The sequence below is a fragment of the Lucilia sericata genome, unplaced genomic scaffold, assembly GCF_015586225.1.
Source record: "Lucilia sericata isolate MDLA Ls3-8-SP2 unplaced genomic scaffold, ASM1558622v1 Contig001851F_arrow, whole genome shotgun sequence".
NCBI lineage: Eukaryota > Metazoa > Arthropoda > Insecta > Diptera > Calliphoridae > Lucilia > Lucilia sericata.
In genome coordinates, this window is record NW_023995745.1 from 55795 (window position 1) to 79326 (window position 23532).

At 26.1% G+C, this 23532-nt stretch overlaps 1 protein-coding gene across 1 annotated transcript; it reads right to left on the reverse strand.

Annotated features, from left to right (window-relative positions):
• Positions 1-33: 33 nt before the first annotated feature.
• Positions 34-21970, reverse strand: LOC119612863 (gamma-aminobutyric acid receptor alpha-like). Its single transcript, XM_037968745.1, has 7 exons — positions 21269-21970; positions 16081-16148; positions 15772-15992; positions 14070-14152; positions 7886-8320; positions 1702-2388; positions 34-1641 (listed from the first exon to the last, which is right to left on the reverse strand). Exons 1-7 carry the CDS (start codon positions 21591-21593, stop codon positions 1409-1411), a joined length of 2052 nt encoding a protein of 683 aa, XP_037824673.1. The 5' UTR covers positions 21594-21970; the 3' UTR covers positions 34-1408.
• Positions 21971-23532: the final 1562 nt, after the last annotated feature.

The window sequence follows — 23532 nt, forward strand, 5'->3', positions numbered from 1 at the left end:
TTTAACTTAAAATTACTTTTAATTGTCGTTTGAATGTTTTTCGTTTTAAAACTTAGAAAGCTTTTAATTTAAAATGAAAGCTTCTCCTTTTAAACTTTCTAATAACACTTTTACATAACTTTAGAACATTTTTGCCTACAAATTAAAGTTTTTACTTAAATAACATAAGATTAATTTAAAGCTCTTTTAATATATAGTTTGTAATTTGTTACTTTGACTGCAAGAGCTTTTTTTATTGTGTTGATTTCTAGAGCTTTTGACTTCATTATTATTGTTTTAGAATCAAGAGCTTTTGCTTTAGTGAAAGCTTTAAGTTTATAGCTTTGATTTCAAAAGCTTTTGACTTCATTAAAGCTTTAAGTTAATTGATTTTATATCATGAGCTTTTTGCTTTTACTAAAGCATTAAGTTTATTGCTTTAATTTTAAGCAACAGCTTGAACTACACAATTTTTAAACCTAGCTTTTGTTTTCTGTTAAGCTTTAAGTTTATTGCTTAAATAGCAAGAGCTTTTGTGAAAGCTTTTGATTATTGCTTTGATTTCAATAATTTTTAACTTTATGGTCTAAAATTATGGTTTAACATTAACTTTATTTAAAAATTAACATTTACTTGCCTTAATTTTTGCAAAAGCTTTTTATAGAGCTTTTTCCCTTAACTTAAATTTAAAATATGTTTGTTAAAAATTAACTATGATAGAGTTTACTAAGTTTTTCTTTAAAAAGCTTTAAGCTAACTTAAGCTTTCATTAGAGCTTTTATTAATTCAACATAAATTCAAAGAATATTTGTTTTAACTGATTATTTTAACATAATTTACCTATATTGCAAACTAAAGCTTTCCCCATATACCTTATGGCAATTTTATAAACAAAAGCTTTTAAGCTTCTGGTAAGGAATTTTCTTAATTTCAAACCTAAAGATTTTGGTAATGTTTATAACATATTTCAAAACTTACATTTAACATATTTTTATTATAATAGAATAGAATTTAATGTTTGAAAAGCTTTTTTGTAAAGCTTTATTAATTGAAATAATAAATTAACTAATTTTAAATTTTGCAAAAGCTTTAACTTAAATAATAGTTTTTTAACTAAATTATAGCTTAATGAGTTTATTATCTTTTAAAATATTTAAAGCTTTTTCCGAAAGCTTTTTTTTAACTTAAATTTGAACTGTTGATGATTGTGTGTTTGTAGTTGTATTTCGGTAAATTAGCAATTTAGTTTAAAGAAATCATATTTCATAGCAGTAAAGATTAAAGCAGTAGCAGCATAAAGTAAATAAGTTGAACAACTTTGATCCCATAATCCATTGACCCGATTTTTCCTCTCAAAACCCCATCTGCCTTAATTGTAAATTTGCCAAGATTTCTTTAATTTAAACACCTAAATTGCTAAAAGATAACATCAGGTGGTCGTATTACTGTGGGCCAAAATGCGTGAACTGCGCGATAGATAACCATACCAATAGAAAACATTAATGACAATGAATAAAATGGGAAAGACAATACGCGAGGCGCGATCTATTTTTGAGACCGAATTATATTGGGGTGTGCGTTTGCCCTTGCGGCGAGCTTCTAGTTCTTCACGGCGATAATAGGACATGCGACGACGTCCCGAAAGTTTGCGGGGTGTAGAATCTGTAAAAGGAAAATGTTTACTTTATTTTTAAGTTTAAAGCTTTTTTAAGCTTCTCTAACCTTCATTTGATCTCAAGTGCTGTTCCTCATCATCTTCATCCTCGGAAATATCAAATCGAGCTTTATGCCTCCTCCCTTGGCTACTCTTCCAACAGGGCCAATTTAAACATTCAGCCAGATTACGCCAAAAACCCCATTTTCCCTTGAACTTACGCTCCTCCGAACGTCTACGTTTTCTTCTCGACGATTCCCGACGTTGCGGTATATTGATGGAACACATGGACAAGGGAATAACCTCATAGATTTTCGATTCTGTACTAGTGGCAAATTCCGATTCCATATCACTTCTATTACCCGTTTGACTTTCCAACATTTCCGATTCTGTATCCGATTCCATTTCTTCGATGATAAAGTAGCATTCGCCCGATCCATATTTGGTGAAATAGTGAACCACAGCGAATTGTAAAATGGTGGCGAAGATGAAGGCAAAAGAGAGGAAAACAAAAAAGTCCAAAGCTGTAGGATAGGGCACCTTGGGTAGATCGGTGCGGGCCTCCAGACCCAAGAAAGTCATGGTCAAAACGGTGGTTATGCCCAGAGAAACACGATCAGCGGTAGCCTCACGATTCAACCAGAAAGAGACCCATGATAAGACCACTAGAAGACAGCAAGGACCATAGACTTGTATCAAAAAGTTGCCCATGTGACGTTGTAAATGGAAGTTCACCATCAACATGGAGTATTCGGCTAAAAAGTGAAAAGTGGATTTTGAAAGATTTTTTGTAAATTGGGGAAAACGGCAAAAGGTAAAATTTATGCCGGGAAAACACAAAAATTTAATATTTTAACTAAAAAAACGTAAAATTCGTAATAGAAAACTTTTTTAGTGAATTTTTAAAAAGTGGGGATTTTTGAAATTGTTTTGGGAATTTAGAAATTTTGCCGGGGAAACTTAAAAATTTGTGAATATGAAATATTTTTAATGAAGAAAGCTTGTTTTTGATTTAAGAAAGAATTTTTAATGAATTTTTGAAAGTGGGAATTTTTGAAATATTTTTTGGGAATTTAAAATTTTAGCCGGGGAAGTGAAAATAACAAATCTATTATGATTTCTAGTGTTTTTTTTAGAAATGTTTGGTTTTTTATAGCAAATTTAAGATTTAAATTTTAAAAATTTGTTGGGGGATTTTGGAAATTTCTTTGGGAATTTAAAATTTTTTTCTGGGGAAATACAAATATTAAATATTTGAACTGAAAAAACTTATAATATGTAATAGAAAAACTTTTTAGTGAATTTTTTAAAGGTGGGAATTTTTAAAATTTATTTGGGAATTTAAAATTTTTATCGGGGAAATTCAAACATTTGTGAAACTGAAATATTTTTAATAGGGAAAACTTATTTTTGATTTAAGAAAGAATTTTTAATATTTTTTTTAAAGTGGGAATTTTTAAAATATTTTTGGGAATTTAAAATTTTAGCCGGGGAAGTGCAAATAACAAACCTATTATGATCTCTAGTGATTTTTTTTAGAAATGTTTGGCATTTTAAAGTAAAATTAAGTTTTAAATTTTAAAAATTTTTATGGGGGATTTGGAAATTTCTTTGGGAATTTAAAATTGTTTGCAGGGAAACATGAAAAATAAATATTTTAACTGATAAAACGTATAATACGTATCAGAAAACCTTTTTAGTGATTTTTTGAAAAGTGGGAATTTTTAAAATTTACTTGGGAATTTAAAATTTTTATCGGGGAAATTCAAACATTTGTGAAAGTGAAATATTTTTAATAGGGAAAACTTATTTTTGATTTAAGAAAGAATTTTTAATATTTTTTTTTAAAGTGGGAATTTTTAAAATATTTTTGGGAATTTAAAATTTAAGCCGGGGAAGTACAAATAACAAAATTTTTATGATTTTTAGATATTTTTCTTACAAATTTTTGGATTTTTGAAGCCAAATTAAGATTAAAATTTTCAAAATTTTGTGGGGGATTTGGGATTTTTTTTGGGAATTTAAAATTTTTGCCGGGGAAACACAAAAATGAAATATTTTTGCTGAGGTAGTACATAATTTACAACAAAACAAGTTTTCAAAAAGTTGGGATTTTTTAAAAATTATTTGGGAATTTAGAAATTTTGGCGGGGAAATATAAAAATTTGTGAACATGAAACATTTTTAATGAGGAAAACTTATTTGCGATTTAAAAAAGCATTTTTAATGATTTTTTAAAAAGTGGGGATTTTTAAAATTGATTTGGGAATTTAAAATATTGAACGGGGAAACTTGAAAATGTGTAAAATTGGTGTAATTTAGATCAGAAAGCTTTTAATACTATAAGAAAGCTGTTTTAATGTGTTTTAAAAAAGTGGGGATTTTTAAAATATTTTTGGGAATTTAATTTTTTTGAGGGGGAAGTTTAGAATTGCTATAAAAATGTCGATATTAAAAAAAATATTTTCAACTATTCTTTAAGTTTTCGTTATTTGTAAATAATTTGTAATATTACAAGAATCCCTTAAATTATAACTTTTAGCTTGAGTTACCTCAACTTGAGTGTAATAAGATGATGGTTTCCGTAATGTGTTCAATTTGTCTAATTAACAAAATTGATTTTAGTTTACAGCTTTATAAGTACATACACACAAAATGTATAAATCCAATTTATCATCGTTGTAACACTCAAGTTATATTTATAGATGGTACATCTTGGAAAACCACCTGCCTCCCACCAACACCCTACCATCATTGTCATTCATGGCAATACACGAGACAGTTATAAAAGGCGTGCATATGTACGTACAATTTAAATGACCTTAATTGATATGAAAAATCATAATTATTGGTAATGCAACAAAAATGGCAAAAAAATTGATTTTATTTTTCTTTTTCTCTGCTTTTTTACACAATTACCTTTTAAATTGCTATGTTAATGACACATGTAATAATGTGTGTGTAAATATTTAAAGAAAATTGTTGATTTATACAATGAAACGTTAAATAAGTTAAAAATTACGTGATTTACATGAACAGAGCATAATTTAACCCTTAAGCTGATAAAGGTGTACTTTGGTATAAGTTTAAGGATTTTAAACGGGGAAGTACAAAATTCGCAAAAATATAAGATTTCTAAAGATTATTTCATGATTTTGTTGATAATATGGGACGAAACATGAAATATTAAATCGGGGGATTTTTGCGAAATTTTTGGGAATTTAAAGTTATTGCTGGGGAAGTGAAAAAATTTAACAAATATTAATATTTTTATAGTTTAAACATATATTTTGCTAGAATTTTTAATAAAAAGTGCAAAATAAATTTTGGGGATTGTTGAAAAAATTTTGGGAATTCAAAATTATTGCCTGGGGAAACATAAAAATTATAAAGTAAATGTATTTCTAATAAAAAAATCAATAATTTAATGACATTTTCTAAGAAACGGGAAATTTTTGGGTATTTTTGACTTTTTATGGGTGAATTTAAAATTTTAATTGGGAAAGCTTATAAACGCTGGGGAAGTGAAAAAACTTAGCAAATATTAATATTTTTATAGTTTTAACTGACTTTTTGATAGAATTTTTTAATAAAAAATACAAAATAAATTTTGGGGATTTTTGAAAATTTTTTGGGAATTTAGAATTTTTGTATGGGGAAACTTAAAAATTATGAAGGAAATGTATTTCTAATAAAATTTCAATAATTTAATGAATTTTTCTGAAAAAATAAGGAATTTGGGGATATTTGACTTTTTATGGGAATTTAAAACTTTAACTGGGGAAGCTTATAAACGCTGGGGAAGTGAAAAAATTTAACAAATGTTAATATTTTTATGGTTTTAACTTATTTTTTGACAGCATTTTTAATAGAAAGTGCTAAATAAATTTTGGGGATTTTAAATACATATTTGTTTGGGAATTCAAAGTTTTTGCCTGGGAAAACTTAAAAATGATGAGGGAATCGTATTTCCAATAAAATGTCAACAATTTAATGCCATTTTCTTCAAAAGGGGAATTTGGGGATTTTTGAAAATATTTTTCGGAATGTGAAATTTTTGGGAATTCAAAATTTTTGCCTGGGGAAACATAAAAATGATTTCCAATAAAATTACAACAATTTAATGCCATTTTCTTAAAAAGGGGAATTTGGGGATTTTGTAAATTTGTTTGGGAATTCAAAATTTTATCATGGGGGAACATAAAAATGATGAAGGAAACGTATTTCTAATAAAATTATAAATTTTTCTCATATAAAAAGAGCAATTTGGGAATTTTAAATTTTTTTTTAGGAATTTTAAATTTTTGCCGGGGAAGTGTAAAAATAATGAAATCAATGGGTTACTAATAAAAATACTACTTTTGATGAAATTTTTTTTATATTCTTCCCCTTTTTTTAAATTTGTAGAATTTATAAATTTGTTTGGGAATTCGTTACATAAACTGGGGAAGTGTGAAAGGTTAAAAAAAAATTGGGAATTTGAAATTTAAGTCGGGGAAGTGAAAAATTAATTTAAATAAATATTTTTAAATGAAATTTCCCAGAAAAAAATTAAGGAAAATAAGAAAAAATTGGGGATTTTTGAAATTTTTTTGGGAATTTAAAACTTTAACCGGGGAAGTGTAAAAACAGTAAAACTATGCTATTTACAATTAAACTATTGATTTTATAACAGAATTTATGTGAAAATTTTGAAAAAATACCAAAAAAAAAACATTCTGGGGATTTAAAAGAAAAATATGGGAATTTGAAATTTAAGTCAGGGAAGAGTAAAAACAATGACGCAAATTATTTTTTAATTAAAATAAATACTTTTTAAAGAAATTTAAGTAAAAAATTAAGGAAAATCATAATTTTTCTTGGGGGGATTTTTGAATTTTTTTTTGGGAATTTAAAACTTTAGCCGGGGAAGTGTAAAAATAATAAAACCTTACTATTTGCAATTAAACTATTGATTTTATAATAAAATTATGTGGACAATTTTATGTTAATACCAAAAAACATTCGGGGGGATTTAAACGAAAAACTTGGGAATTTGAAATTTAAACTGGGGAAGTGTAAATATAACGAGGCCAATCGATTTTTAATTAAAATAACTACTTTTTAAAGAAATTTGCTAAAAAACTGAGTAAAGTCATAAAATTAGTTTGAGGGGATTTTTGCCATTTTTTTAGGAATTTAAAATTTTTTTTGGGCAATTTGAAATTTAAGCCGGGGAAGTGTAAAAACAATGACGCCAATCCTTTTCTAGTTAAAATAAAATTTTTTTTATGAAATTTTCATTATAAAATCTAGGAATAAAAATGGGGATTTTAAAAAACATTTTAGGAATTTAAAATTTTTGCAGGGGAAACACAAAATGTATGAAATAGTTTCATAAATTAAGAAAAATATTGATTGTTAAGTTTAAAAGTTGATTTTTTCATATTAACTTGGGGGGATTTTTGAAATTTTTTTAGGAATTTTAAATTTTTACCGGGGAAGTCGAGTAATATCAAAGTCAATCCTTTTTTAATTAAAATAAGTACTTTTTAATAAAATTTTATTGAAAAATCTAGAAAACTCTAAAAAAGTTTTAAAAATACATATTTTGGAATTTTTTTTTTAGGAATTTAAATTTTTTTCCGGGGAAGTGTAAAAATATTGTTCCCAATGCTTTTTAGTTGAAATAACTAATTTTTAAAAAAAATTGCGTGAAAGATTTAAAAGAATGTTTGAGGGGATTTTGAATTTTTTTTTTAGGAATTTAAAATTTTTGTTGGGGAAGTACAAAAATGTACTTTTTTTTTTAATGTTTACATTGGGGAATTTTTAAAATTTTCTAGGAATTTCAATTTTTTACCGTGGAAGTATTAAAATGTTTGATATAGTTTATTAAAGTTAGAAAAAAGTTAATTGTTGTTATTTAAATCTGATTTTTGGGATTTTGTACCCATGATGTTTGGCTTCTTAAGGGGTTAATATTATAGTATTTGCTGTGTATTGCATATTTTAGGGGATATTTTATAAAGTGCAATTCACTTAATTGAATTTATTTTTTAACTTGTGGCGAGAGCTTATTGGTTTAGTCTATTTTTAGCAATTTTAAACTTGTATGCAGTATACTTTAAGGCGGGTAGTAGGTATTTTTGGTTAAACAAAAAATAGGCAACATTTTGTGTAAAAACATAATAGTTTTAAAAGCATATTTATAGGAGTAACTAAAATTGGTGTTTAAAATTTGAAAGAAATTTACTTATTTTTGGAACTTACAAGTCTGTGACGTTTCCAAACGTATACTCTGACCATGCTTATCAAAGGCAGCTGTCTTATCCAGTTGTATGCCAGTACCGCGTACATGTTGATTTTTTGCTGCCGGTCCAGCAAATGTTGTTAAAATTTTACTATTTTTTGTAGCATCCTGTTGATGTTGTTGAGGCTGCTGCTGTTGTAGGTATGGCTGTTGTAGGGAATGTTGATGCTGTTGTTGTTGTTGCTGCTGTTGTAATTGTTGTTGTCTACGCTTATAGTTGTTTTCATCAATGACATTTTGGTAATTGGGTGCGGCTGCTTTGTAAACAACATCCGTTATATTACCAGCCGGACAATCGACCAAATCAAATTGTGACAATTTCATATCCTCAGCTATGGCCACAGCTGGTCGTTCTTTATTCCAGCGATAGATAACATCGGCAGTGGTATAACCAACTAACAAAAGTAGAATAAACAAATACAAAACATTTAAACACACAAATACACACACACATACATACATGCATACATAAAGTAAAAAAACGTTAAAGGGAAATATTGTTAAATAATAAACAAAAAACAAAAGCAGAAAAAAAACTCGGAAAAACTGGCAATAAATAGAATAAAAACTTTTAGCTTTAATGGTTTTTATAGATTGGAAACAAAATATTACAAAATTCATGCAGTAAGCAAAATTTTCAGAATTTTTTTTTCTCAATATTGTTTGTTTTGCATTGCGGTTTTATTTGGACGTCCCAAAGTAAGCAAAACACTTTTTTATTAAATAATAAACAAATTAACAGTGTTTTACAATGTACACAAAAAAACTTTATTTATAAAATTTTTGTTAAAAAAACAATTAGCTTAAGATTCTTAATTGTTTATTTAATCAATAATTAGAAAAAAATAAAAACTTTTTTTGGCAGATAACTATAAAATTTTGCTACAATTTTTGTGAGAAAGTAATAATTTATGATTTAATCCATACAAACTGCCTATTTTTGCTTTAAATTAACTAAAAAGATAAAATTTTTAAATTGGGGATTTTGAAAAATTTTTTGGGAATTTAAAATTTCGACCGGGGAGGTTGAAAACAAACAAAAAGTTGAGAAATATTATGTTAAATTTCTATAAAATAAAATTTTTTTAATAAAAATTACAAAAAACCTCAAAAATTTTCATTTGGGGATTTTGACATTTTTTTGGGAATTTAAAATTTTAACCACGGAAGTTGTACAACAAAAACAAATTGGAAAATTTTAGTAATTTTTTTTTAAATACGATTTTTAGATTTAAAATTATTAAAAAATTAAAATTTAAATTAAATGGGGATTTTAGAAAATTTCTTGGGAATTTCAAATTTTGGCCGGGGAAGTTCAAAAACAAAAGAAATTTGAGCAAAGTTTTGTGAGTTTTCTAAAAAAAAAACTACTTATTGACTAAAAATTGCCTAAAAAATCAAAATTTGTGTATTGGGGATTTTAGAAAATTTCTTAGGAATTTAAAATTTTGACTGGGGAAGTTGTAAAACAGGAAATAAATTGGAAAATTGTTTAATTTTCTTTAAAATATGACTTTTGTAGTTAAAATAACCTAAAAAAGCTAACTTTTTTACTTGGGGATTTTCGAAAATTTCTTGGGAATTTTAAATTTTATGCTGGGGAAGTCGAAAAACAAAATAAATTTGTAGAAAATTTTGCAAAATTTCTATAAAATAAAAATTTCTATAAAAAAATATTGAAGTAAAATTGCTTGAAAATTCAAAACTTAAATTAAATAAATAAATAACCTGGGGATTTTAAAAATTTTCTTGGGAATTTAAAATTTTAGACGAGGAAGTTGAAATACTAAAGAAATATGTACAACATTTTGCAAAATTTCTATAAAACACGATTTTTTTTGGCTTAAAATTGCCTAAAAATTTAAAATTTTTCAAATGGGGATTTTGAAAAATTGTTTGGGAATTGAAATTTTTGGCGGAGAAGTCTAAAAACAAAGGAAATTTGAGGGAAGAAATGAATAATTTTCCAAAAAATAGGATATTTAACTTAAAATTGTCTAAAAGTCAAATTTTTTAGACAGGGGATTTTAGAAATGTTTTTGGGAATTTAAAATTTTTGCCGGGGAGGTTCCAAAACAAAATTAATGTAAGGAAAATTTTGCAAATTTTATATAATAGGGTGTTTAGAGTTGAAATTATCTAAAAAGTAAAACATTTTCAATTGGGTATTTTGAAAAATTTCTTGGGAATTCAAAATATTGACCGAGAAAGTTGAAAAATTAATTAGTTTAAGTGAATTTCGATTGAAAATAAGGTTTATCCTTGATAAACTAACCAAAAAAGTGAAATATATAAAGTAGGGATTTTGAATTTATTTTTGGGAATTTGAATTTTTTTTGCCGGGAACACACAAAATAGTTTTTTTTTTAATGTTTTATAAGGATATTACAAATAAAATTGCTTTAAAATTTTCAAAAATTTAAAAGGGATTTTCGAAATTTTTTGTGGAATTCAAAATTTCTGCTGGGGATAGTCAAAAAAGGTTATCAAAATTTAAAACCAAAACATTTCAGCTGATTTTGATTAAGAAAGTTAAAGAAAATATCAAAATTATTTTAAAATTTTACTAAAATATTAAAAATATTTTTTTGGGGATTTTTAAAAAATTTTTGGGAATTATATATATTAGCAGGGGAAATTGGATAAAAGCTAACTATTGCCTAAAATATATGCAATAGTTTGTTTCCTATAAAAATGTACCCTAAAAGTAGTGTTTTAAAAAAAATTGCCCAAAACAAGGCAACATATTCTAGGAAACATAATTTTTTGTAGTATAATTTAAGGCAGAATGTTTTTGAAAGTAATTTTGAACAGTTAATACTTTTTACTTGCTTTAAATAGTTTACTTTTGAATGCTTTTAATTAGTCACCCTTTAAGTATGCAACACTTTTTACTTATACACTTGATAATGGCCTTTAAATTTTTGCTTTAATAAAAGAACATTTTGTGGCACTATTTTTTTCAAAGTCTAAGCATGTTATTTTTAAACTATTCTAATTTCTTTTATAGAGCACGTCTTAGTCATTAACAAAATCATTGCCTACTTTAAGGGGCTTTTCAGCAAATATAACAATTCATTGTCTTTCTAAACTAATCATGACCTATTTTTAGCCTTAACTAAATAAATGTTTAGAATTTTGGAAACAAAAACATAAAAAAGAAATATACCGACAGGCCAAACTACTTCAGAATGTATTATTTCATAATATAAACTCATTATCTATTGTTCTTTTTGGAAAGCATAGCACAGCTTTATTTTAAGAAAAAGAACAAAAAAAAAAAAAAATAACAAAAATCTTTAGCTGGAAATAAACCATGAAATCAAGCATGTATGCTTAAATAATTTTAAACATGTAAAACTAATATTCATTTTTTATATCACCCCAACATCCTCGTAATACAGGCAATCGTAAGTGAATGCTACGGTTCCCAACAAGGATACAAACACAAGGTTCACATAATCATATTCAAACCACCAGCAGCAGCATCAACACATTCAAACGTTAACGATTATATTTTCATATTTATAAGGACAACGTTTCTCAAATGCTTGTAGCGGCAGGGAAAAGGAAAGAAACTGCAAGATTAAGAGCCTGTTTAAGCTTTTGTTATCATCACTAGCTAGTTATAACTGTTGAATAACAAATAATTGTTTGGTTTTAAGATGAAAAACTTGTACATTCCATAAGCATTTTCTGTTTCATAAAGTCATTCAGCCATTTAGTCGTTTTTTATTATATTTAAGGCTTAAAATAAACTATTAGAGATTTGCCCTGATGCCGTGCTAAAAGAATCTTAAATATGTATATTAAAAGAAAATTAAAAAATTTATTTAAAAAGGTCAGTTTAAGTTAGTTTGTTATTCTTTAGGCCGCTTAAAAAATTTAAACACAAATTTCAGGAGGTTTATACATTTTGTATGAGGCTAAAAATTGTTGCATACTTTTATAGGCAGAGTGAACCAAACAATGACCAAAAGTTGTTTTAATAGGTAATAAAGAAAGTATTGCATACCTTAAGGGGAATTTGTTAAGAGGATTTAAACTAGTCTATATTTAAGGAAAATATGAAGTCAAATTTTAAGAAGGTTGCATACTTTTGGGCATTTTGAAAGTTAAACGAAGTTGCAAAACTTCGTAGTAAGTAGTTAGTTAGTGTTAGTTAGTTAGTTAGTTAGTTAGTTAGTTAGTTAGTTAGTTAGTTAGTTAGTTAGTTAGTTAGTTAGTTAGTTAGTTAGTTAGTTAGTTAGTTAGTTAGTTAGTTAGTAGTTAGTTAGTTAGTAGTTAGTTAGTTAGTTAGTTAGTTAGTTAGTTAGTTAGTTAGTTAGTTAGTCGTTAGTTAGTTAGTTAGTTAGTTAGTTAGTTAGTTAGTTAGTTTAGTTAGTTAGTTAGTTAGTTAGTTAGTTAGTAGTTAGTTAGTTAGTTAGTTAGTTAGTTAGTTAGTTAGTAGTTAGTTAGTTAGTTAGTTAGTTAGTTAGTAGTTAGTTAGTTAGTTAGTTGTTAGTTAGTTAGTAGTTAGTTAGTTAGTTAGTTAGTTAGTTAGTTAGTTAGTTAGTAGTTAGTTAGGTAGTTAGTTAGTTAGTTAGTTAGTTAGTTAGTAGTAGTTAGTTAGTTAGTTAGTTAGTAGTTAGTTAGTTAGTTAGTAGTTAGTTAGTTAGTTAGTTAGTTAGTTAGTTAGTTAGTTAGTAGTTAGTGGAGTTAGTTAGTTAGTTAGTTAGTTAGTAGTTAGTTAGTTAGTTAGTTAGTTAGTTAGTTAGTTAGTTAGTCAAATAATGCTTCCTTTGTTAAAGTACTTTTTTGGTACTTTATTTAAAAATAGTTTTAATAAAAATTTATTTTTAAATAGTGGTTTTTCTTTCTATTTAGCCATTACAAGGATAATGTGGAAAAAAGTACTTTTTTAAGAGAGTACTATTTTGGTACTTTTCTAAAAATATAAAAAAAATACGAAATATGTAAAATTTCTTTATAATAGTTTAGAGCTATTCAAAAACATAATATGGAAAAAGTACTTTTTTAAAATAGTACTTTTTTGGTTTTTTTGCAAACGTTTTTTTTCTTCAAGTATCTTAAAAATGTTATTACTGTTTAGTTTTCAATAGATTTATGTTAAAATGAAGATTTTACAAAAAGTACTTTTTGTACAATTTTTCTGAAAAGTACCTAAGTTTTTTGGTATTTTAAATTTATGAAATCTTTTCATGTAAAAAGTACTTATTTCCCAACTCATATATCATTTTGATGCATTTTTTGTTTCAATATTTTTTCTTGTCTTCTACCTTAATGAGTTTCATTTAAAAATTGTACACACACACAACAATATTTGTTCACTACAACAAAATTCTCTTAGGTATTGTCATTTAATAACAAATAAAGGGGGAGGGTAGAGAATAATATTAAAAAACCGATTTGTACATCATAAATGTTATTGACTCATATTGACATAAATATTTAAAAAAATTTATCAAACACACAGAATTCTTTTTCACACACACACACACAACATTATACTATTAACATTTATTGTCATACTTTTTTATAGACATGTTGACTACACAACTATAATAAATGTACAAAAAGGAAAAAGGGGAGAAAACTCATTGCTCAATACTACAAAAATGAATCTAGCAAATGTACAAAAAAAAAAAATTGTGCAATTGTGTGCGAGTGTGTGTATGTTGGCTTTATTGCGTGTATTATTGGCAATTTCCGTTAACAATGATTGGTACTAAGAGGAAGGGCAGGAAGTCTTGAGAGACTAGCTTATAGTGGGTGGTTTTGGTTACTTTTATGTTGGTTTATCAGTGTGTGTGTGTCTGTTTATTTTGGTTTTTAACTTGGTGTTCAGTCATTTTAATGATTTTTGATGTCTTGATTGTTAAACATCAAATATTACAACATTGAACAGTTATCCATATATATGTACATACATATGTACATCACACACTCACACTTGTATATGTAACTTTACACATGTGTCTACCATTTCTAAAAGGAAATGTTTACATTTTTTTTGGGAAAATTTTTGCAGGCAAAAATGAAAATATGTTTAAATTGCTTATATTTATGGTTATTTTAAAATTTACAACTTAATTTTGGAAATCATAGTAAAAATGTGGAAAACAAGAAATTTAATAAACTTACAGGAGCCAAATTTTAAAGGACATTTCTGTATGTCCATGGGAAAATCTTCCAAGTTCATGGGACAGCCAGCTTTAATGGTGAGCAAAAGAAAAGAAAAAGAAGAGGGAGAGAAGGGAAGACGGGGAACAAAAGGGAGGAGAGGGGAAGAAAAAAAGGAGGGGGCAGGAACGAAACGAACGAACGAACGAACGAAGAAGAACGAACGAACGAAACGAACGAACGAAGAACGAAACGAACAACGAACGAACGAACGAACGAACGAAACGAACGAACGAAGAACGAACGAACGAACGAACGAACGAACGAACGAACGAACGAAACGAACGAACGAACGAACGACGAACGAACGAACGAACGAAACGAAACGAACGAAGAACGAACGAACGAACGAACGAACGAACGAACGAACGAACGAACGAACGAAAGAACGAACGAACGAAACGAACGAACGAACGAACGAACGAACGAACGAAGAACGAAACGAACGAACGAACGAACGACGAACGAACGAACGAACGAACGAACGAGACTAACTAACTAACTAACTAACTAACTAACTACTAACTACTAACTAACTACTAACAACTAACTAACTAACTAACTAACTAACTAACTAACCTAACTAACTACTACTAACTAACTAACTAACTAACTAACTAATTTTTTTACTAACTAACTAACTAACTAACTAAACTAACTAAATAACTAACTAACTAACTAACTAACTAACTAACTAACGAACTAACTAACTAACTACTAACTAACTAACTAACTACTAACTAACTAACTAACTAACTAACTAACTACTAACTAACTAACTAACTAACTAACTAACTAACTAACTAACTAACTAACTAACTACTAACTAACTAACTAACTAACTAACTACTAACTAACGAACTAACTAACTAACTACTAACTAACTAACTAACTAACTAACTAACTAACTAACTAACTAACTAACTAACTAACTAACTAACTAACTAACTAACTAACTACTAACTAACTAACTAAACTACTAATAACTAACTAACTAACTAATAACTAACTAACTACTAACTAACTAACTAACTAACTAACTAACTAACTAAGGTACGTTGCAAGTTCAATAAAATGTGCTATATTTTAAAAATTTTGTACTTTTTCAAAAAGTACTAAAAAATTTATACTTTTTAACAAATTCTCATAACATATTGTTTTTCCTTAAAGAAAAGTTATTAAAAACCATATTTCGTTAAAAAAAAATGTTATAATTTCAATAGTTTTTAAAAAGTAGTATTTCTACTACTATTTTTAAACTCATAAAATATTATAGTTTTCTAAAGGTTTTATAAACTTTAAATATAATACGACAAAAATATTAAAAATTACACTACTTTTATAATTTTTTCCTCTAAAAGTCTCTTTGGTACTTTTTCAAAAAAAGTACTTTTTCAAAATTTGTTCAAAATCTAAATTTTTAATAAAATTATTGTATATTTTACTGCAATTGGGTTATTTTTAGAAAATTTTCCAAAAAGTACTTTTTTGCTACTTTTTCAAAAAAGTACTTTTTGATCAAAAATGCTTTAATTCATAAAAATATATTAAAATTTCATAAAATTCTTTATTTTATAGGTTTTAATTTCTCTTTTCTCTTGCTTTAAAACTCTAATTGTTTAAAAAAGTACTTTTTTCTTTTTCTTATTTGTGTTACACTTACCTACTTGAATACAACACCCTACCATTCTGATAGATTCTAACGAATTTATTTGGTGTTGTTATCGTATGCAAATAACTTTGTTTGCCATTGTAGAAATATGTATCTGGTTTCCAAATACGTGCCAACATTGAAACACTTAATGCCAATGTATCTTGGGCACCCTTGAAAGCCAAACGTTTATCCACCCATGATTGACGAAAATAACAATCCATCGAATAAGTCTAAATATAAAAAAGAAAAGGGGAAATTGGAGAAATGATTGAATAATTGTGAAATAATTTGCTTAATATTGAAAGAGTAAAATCTTACCATATCAACTTCCGAAATAGGTCCCATACTGCGCACCATTATATCTACCTCTACGGTAGCAGGTGGTCCTAAAATTAGAAAAAAATATAAGATTAATTAAACATTCATGTATCTTTTTTGAAAAAGAAAATCAATAAATCAAGTATCATGTTCAATGTTAATTTATAAAATTGTTTAAATGTTAATATCCTCTTCATGTGGTTCTTCATAAACTCATTAAAATTATGCTTTTCTATAAGTAACTAAAGAGATTTTAAATTGTATTTAGTATTTGTAGCATATTTTTAAGGGTTAAATAGAGAAAAAATAAGAAAAAGTGTATGATTTATTTTCATACAGGCAATACGTATGAGTTATTTTAAGTTCAAGGTTAGTAATAGGGAACAATTTTTACTTTTTAGAAAAAAGTAGTATTTCTACTACTATTTTCAAAATTAAAAAATAACAATTTTTTTTCAAACTATTGTTCACGTTCCACATAAATTCACTTTAATTTTTAGATTTTTATTACTTTTTATTAAAAAAGTAGTAGAAAATTTAGTACATTTTAAAAAATTTTCATAAAATATTGTTTTTTTTTTTTTCAAAGAATAATTAATAAACAATTATTTTCCGTACAAAAAAATATGACATTTCTAATTTTTTAAAAAAGTAGTATTTTATTTTTGAATTACTTTATAAACTTTTACTATAAATTTAACAAAAGAAATTAAATTAATGTAATTTTCGCTCATTTCACTACTTTTTATTAAAAAGTAGTAGAAAGTGTAGTACTTTCTAAGAAATTTTCATAAAATACTATTTTTTCTTAAAGACTAATTGATAAACAATTATATTCCGAATAAAAAAGTTAATATTTCTAATATTTTTAAAAATGTAGTATTTTTACTACTATTTTTAAAATTAAAATTTTTTATTATTTTAAGAATACTTTATAAAGTTTAACTATAAATGTACCAAAAGAAATAACATTATAATAATTTTTGTTTATTTTTACTACTTTTTAATAAAAAAAAGTAGTTGAAAATTTACTACGTTTTAAGAAATTTTCATAAAATATAATATTTTCTTAAAGACTAATTATATTCCTTCCAAAAATTTTAATATTTGTGACATTTTAAAAAAAGTAGTATATCTACTACTATTTTTAAAATGGCAAAATTTGATTATTTTTTAAACTTTAACTGTAAAGCAACCAAAAGAAATAAGATTAATGTAATATTGGTTACTTTTTAATACTTTTATTGAAAAAGTAGTAGAAAATTAACTACATTTTAACAAATTTTCAAAAATTATTATTTAATCTCAAAGACTAAGTAATTAACCATTATTTTCCGCAGAAAAAATTCGATATTTTGTTAAAATTTAAAAAAGTAGTATTTCTACTACTATTTTTAAAACGGTTAAATTGAAGTATTTTTTAAATTTTTTATAAACTTTTAGTATTAATTGAACAAAATAAATAAAATTAGAGTCTTTTTTGTGACTTTTTACTACTTTTTACTAAAAAAGTAGTAGAAAATTTACTACTATTTAACAAATTTTAATAAAATATTACTTTTTCTTAAAGACTAACTGAATAATAATTATATTCGGCTGTACTTTTTTTAATTTCCACCAAAAGTACTTTTTTGGTTCATTTCTGAAAAAAGTACTTTTTTCAAAATTAATTTTATACTTGATTTCAACAAAATTATTCATGTTTAAGTTCAATTATAATACTTTTGTTATTTTTTCAGAATAGTACCTTTTTTTAAAAAGTACTTTTTTGAAAAATTTGCCTAATTTTGATAAAAAAATATACCAAAATTTTACGAAATTTCAGATTTTCATGACTAACCTTGCTTTTTATACCCACCATTCATTATTCATTCTTTAACATTCTTTTGTTTGAAAAATCCCTTTAAAACATTAAATAATAACTACTTAAAGTAATTGTATTAACAGCTCTTCCAAAAAAAAGAAGACCAATTTCATAAATTGAATATAAAGCCAAAGTGGTGAAGGCATTAACTATTATCTATATCCGCCTTATATTCATTGCATTCCATTATTCCGCCCATCTCCGTCAAAAAAACAGAAAAACCCACAAATGAATCTTTGCTAAACACTTGATTACCAGTCATAGACCTACATTTCCTTTCAGCGTATAGATAAGAGAGTGGGAGCTTCAAACCTCCAACAGTTAAGTTAATAACAGCAAGTTAACATTTCCGTTTAGCGCTATTTTATTTATGTTTGTTTGTGTGTCTATATGTTTGTACAGGATATAGATTATATTAACATATTCATAAAGAGAACATACTGACACACATATTTCCACAAAGATATGTTTGCTAATGTATTAGTCAAGGCAAAATTTATACATTATACTTAAAGCTCAATACTTGTACTTGCAAGTTTATTGCAAAGTCATTAAAAAGTGTAAATTTTGCAAAAAACTGAAGCAAATCTCGATAATTTATAAACAATAATAACGGATTAAAAGTAAGAGTAATTAAAAAATCAGCTCAAAATAGTAGTAGCAAAATACTTTTTAGTAAAAATGGTTAAAAATAAATTATTTAACAAAATTAAACACAATACTAAAAATTTTGAACTTTTTAAAATAGTAGTAGAAAAGTACTCTTTGGAAACTGTACAAAAAATGTAGTTTTTAGTAATATAATTCATTTAAAAACATTTGTTTCAACTTCTAATGATATTTTTGGAAAAAATTATGATTTAAAAAAATAGTAGTAGAAAAATAGTAACACACTACTATTTTAAAATAACAACAAAATAACTATAACAAAATTCAAGTTTTTAACAAACAACAAACATTTAAAATGTATAAATACAAATTTCATGCATAAAATCAACTTTTACAAAATAGTAGTAGAAAAGTACTTTAGGGAAATGTGTAAAAACGAATATTATTGAGAAATTTAACATTTTAAAATATTGGCTGAATATTGTTATTAATTTTGAAACAAATTGGCATTAAAAATTAAAGTTTTTGAAATAGTAGTAGAAAAGTACTTTCTGTAAATGATGGAAAAAATTAAAAAAAAAAAAACATTTGAAACTTAGTTTTTAGCGTAAAACTACAAATTTCGCACAAAAAAAGAACTTTTATAAAATAGTAGTAGAAAAGTACTTTTTAAATGTATACAAATTCAAGTTTTTTGAGCAAATCTAAATTTGTATGTATTTTTCAAACTGCTACAAATAATTTCTAAAATTATTGAAAAATATTTAATATTTTTCAAAATAGTAGTAGAAAAGTAGTAAAAAAACTACTATTTGAAGAATGTCCCAAAAAGTGATTTTTGATAAGATAAAGAATTTGAGCATTTTTTTAAAATTGTAATGAAGTTATTTTAAAAATTTGTGTGTTTTAAAAATAGTAGTAAAAAAGCACAATTTGAAAAATGCACTAAATGATTATTTTTGATAAAATCAATCATATTAAAGTATTTTTGATCTATAAAATAGACTAGACTACTAGACTAGACTATAGACTAGACTATAGACTAGACTATAGACTAGACTATAGACTAGACTATAGACTAGACTATAGACTAGACTATAGACTAGACTATAGACTAGACTATAGACTAGACTATAGACTACACTATAGACTAGACTATAGACTAGACTATAGACTAGACTATAGACTAGACTATAGACTAGACTATAGACTAGACTATAGACTAGACTATAGACTAGACTATAGACTAGACTATAGACTTGACTATAGACTAGACTATAGACTAGTCTATAGACTAGACTATAGACTAGATTATAGACTAGACTATAGACTAGACTATAGACTAGACTATAGACTAGACTATAGACTAGACTAGACTATAGACAAGACTATAGACTAGACTATAGACTAGACTATAGACTAGACTATAGACTAGACTATAGACTAGACTATAGACTAGACTATAGACTAGACTATAGACTAGACTATAGACTAGACTATAGACTAGACTATAGTAGACATAGACTAGACTATAGACTAGACTATAGACTAGACTATAGACTAGACTATAGACTAGTACTATAGACTAGACTATAGACTAGACTATAGACTAGACTATGACTAGACTATAGACTAGACTATAGACTAGACTATAGACTATAACTATAGACCTAGACTATAGACTAGACTATAGACTAGACTATAGACTAGACTATAGACTAGACTATAGACTAGACATAGACTAACTATAGAATAGACTATAGACTAGACTATAGACTAGACTATAGACTAGACTATAGACTAGACTATAGACTAGACTATAGACTAGACTATAGACTAGACTATAGACTAGACTATAGACTGACTACTAGACTATAGACTAGACTATAGACTAGACTATAGACTAGACTATAGACTAGACTATAGACTAGACTATAGGACTAGACTATAGACTAGACTATAGACTAGACTATAGACTAGACTATAGACTAGACTATAGACTAGACCTATAGACTAGACTATAGACTAGACTATAGACTAGACTATAGCTAGACTATAGACTAGACTATAGACTACTATAGACTAGCCTATAGACTGACTATAGACTAACTATAGACTAGACTATAGACTAGACTATAGACTAGACTATAGACTAGACTATAGACTAGACTATAGACTAGACTATAGACTAGACTATAGACTAGACTATAGACTAGACTATAGACTAGACTTTAGACTAGACTATAGACTAGACTTTAGACTAGCCTTTAGATTATAGTACTAAAGTCCTGAATTTTCCATGCCTCTTATAATGAAATTTCTTTTGTACTTAATACGTATACTTAATATTTATTTATTTTGGTGAAAAATATGAATCATACACCTAGTATATTAAACAAATCTTATGTTAAGCTTTATTTGCTCACAAGGCGTATACTTGATATTTATTAATCTCTTAGTTGAAAATATTAAGTATACGCCTAGACTATGTTAAGTTTTATTTACTTTCAAACCTCTAGGTTTTTCTTGTAATTTTCTTAACATTAAATAAATATTTAACTAAATTGATTTGATTTGCTATTACAGCGGCATGTTACTGATTAAAGGCAACAAACAAACACCTTGCTTTACTTTAACCAAATATTTACTCTCTAAATAGCATTTAATACCAGCATTTAATTTAATTTCCCTTTTGAAAAGTTGATGCACACTCACCTCCAAAACCTGGTCGTATGCTGTTGTCATAACCACGTAAAAGATTATCCAATAACTCCGAAATGTTGGCATGATTGTTGCGTTGTGTTAAACGTATATGAGGAGCTGCTTCGGTAAATTTGGTGGCGCTATCAAAAAGACCTAACCACATCAAGGCATAGACAGCGAACAATGACAAACGTAGACAGTAGACAATTTTATTGAGATAAATATTAAAATAATGTTTTTGTTTTAAACTTGTCTTTAGCAGCAGGGTCATTGTTAGTAGTTTGGACTTCAAATTAAAAATTAGCCAATAGTTAAAGGACAGTGGTTTCATTAACATGTTTGTTTGAGTAGTTTCCTATTTAAGCTTTTGATGTTGTTGTTAGATGTTTTGGTAGTGTTAGTTGATGTTGTTTTATGGTCTAATTGTTTGTTTTTATAATGTTGCTGGCAGTTGTTGGTGCGTTACTGTTGGTTGGTTTTGTTGATATATGCATAAGTTGCCAGAGTTATATGTATGTAGAAAGAATGTTAGAAAATTTATTTTCTAGAGTTTGTTTTTATCAACAAATCTGTTGTTGACAAGTTGTTTTACATTTTTCTATTTAGTTAGTGTGCTGAAAAGCAAATCTTTACTGGTAGTTTAGTTACACTCATACAGAGACAGTTTGTTTTTATTTATTTCCGCCGGATGTCACTCTAAATGACCACATTCACAGAGACAGTCTTTGTTAAGGCTTTTATCTTTTAGATTGTGCATAAACATCTTAAGAAATTAAGTTTACTTTCAGCATTATATACATATTATTAAAAATCATTTGTTTAATTTATTCTTTATATGAGGGTTTGAAAATGAATTAAGTTTTATTAATAAAAGCACATAGAAAGCTGTCAAAAGAGGGCTCGAACAGACCAAACACACTTTAAAGTAATAAACAAATATTTAATAGCTTGAAATATGGCTTAAAATCGACTTTTTTAAAAAAGTAGTAGAAAAGTGGTTTTTGCTAAATTGTTTAAAACTATATTTTTCAGCAGAAATAATCACTTTAAAACATTATTATTGGAAATTTCCAACTTTTTTCAAAAACTTGTATTTTTTAAAAATAGTAGTAAATATTACTACTTTAAAATTTTACTAAAATTGCCATTTTTAACAAAAGAAAACCATTTGATAATTGTTTTAAACATTTTTAACAGAAATACCAAAGTTTTAAATAGTAGCAGAAAATTACTATTTGAAAACCCTTTAACAAACATTTGAACATGTTTTAAACAAAACTTCCAACTTTTCGAAATAGTAGTAGAGAAGTACTTTTGTGAAAAGTGTAGTTGAAGTTACATATTTTGACAAAAATCAATATTATAACTAACTAACTAACTAACTAACTAACTAACTAACTAACTAACTAACTAACTAACTAACTAACTAACTAACTAACTAACTAACTAACTAACTAACTAACTAACTAACTAACTAACTAACTAACTAACTAACTAACTAACTAACTAACTAACTAACTAACTAACTAACTAACTAACTAACTAACTAACTAACTACTAACTAACTAACTAACTAACTAACTAACTAACTAACTAACTAACTAACTAACTAACTAACTAACTAACTACTAACTAACTAACTAACTAACTAACTAACTAACTAACTAACTAACTAACTAACTAACTAACTAACTAACTAACTAACTAACTAACTAACTACTAACTAACTAACTAACTAACTAACTAACTAACTAACTAACTAACTAACTAACTAACTAACTAACTAACTAACTAACTAACTAACTAACTAACTAACTAACTAACTATCTAACTAACTAACTAACTAACTAACTAACTAACTAACTAACTAACTAACTAACTAACTAACTAACTAACTAACTAACTAACTAACTAACTAACTTTCTATCTATCTAACTAAATTTCTATCTATCTAACTAAATTTCTATCTATCTATCTATCTATCTATCTATCTATCTATCTATCTATCTATCTATCTATCTATCTATCTATCTATCTATCTATCTATCTATCTATCTATCTATCTATCTATCTATCTATCTATCTATCTATCTATCTATCTATCTATCTATCTATCTATCTATCTATCTATCTATCTATCTATCCATCTATCCATCTATCTATCTATCTATCTATCTATCTATCTATCTATCTATCTATCTATCTATCTATCTATCTATCTATCTATCTATCTATCTATCTATCTATCTATCTATCTATCTATCTATCTATCTATC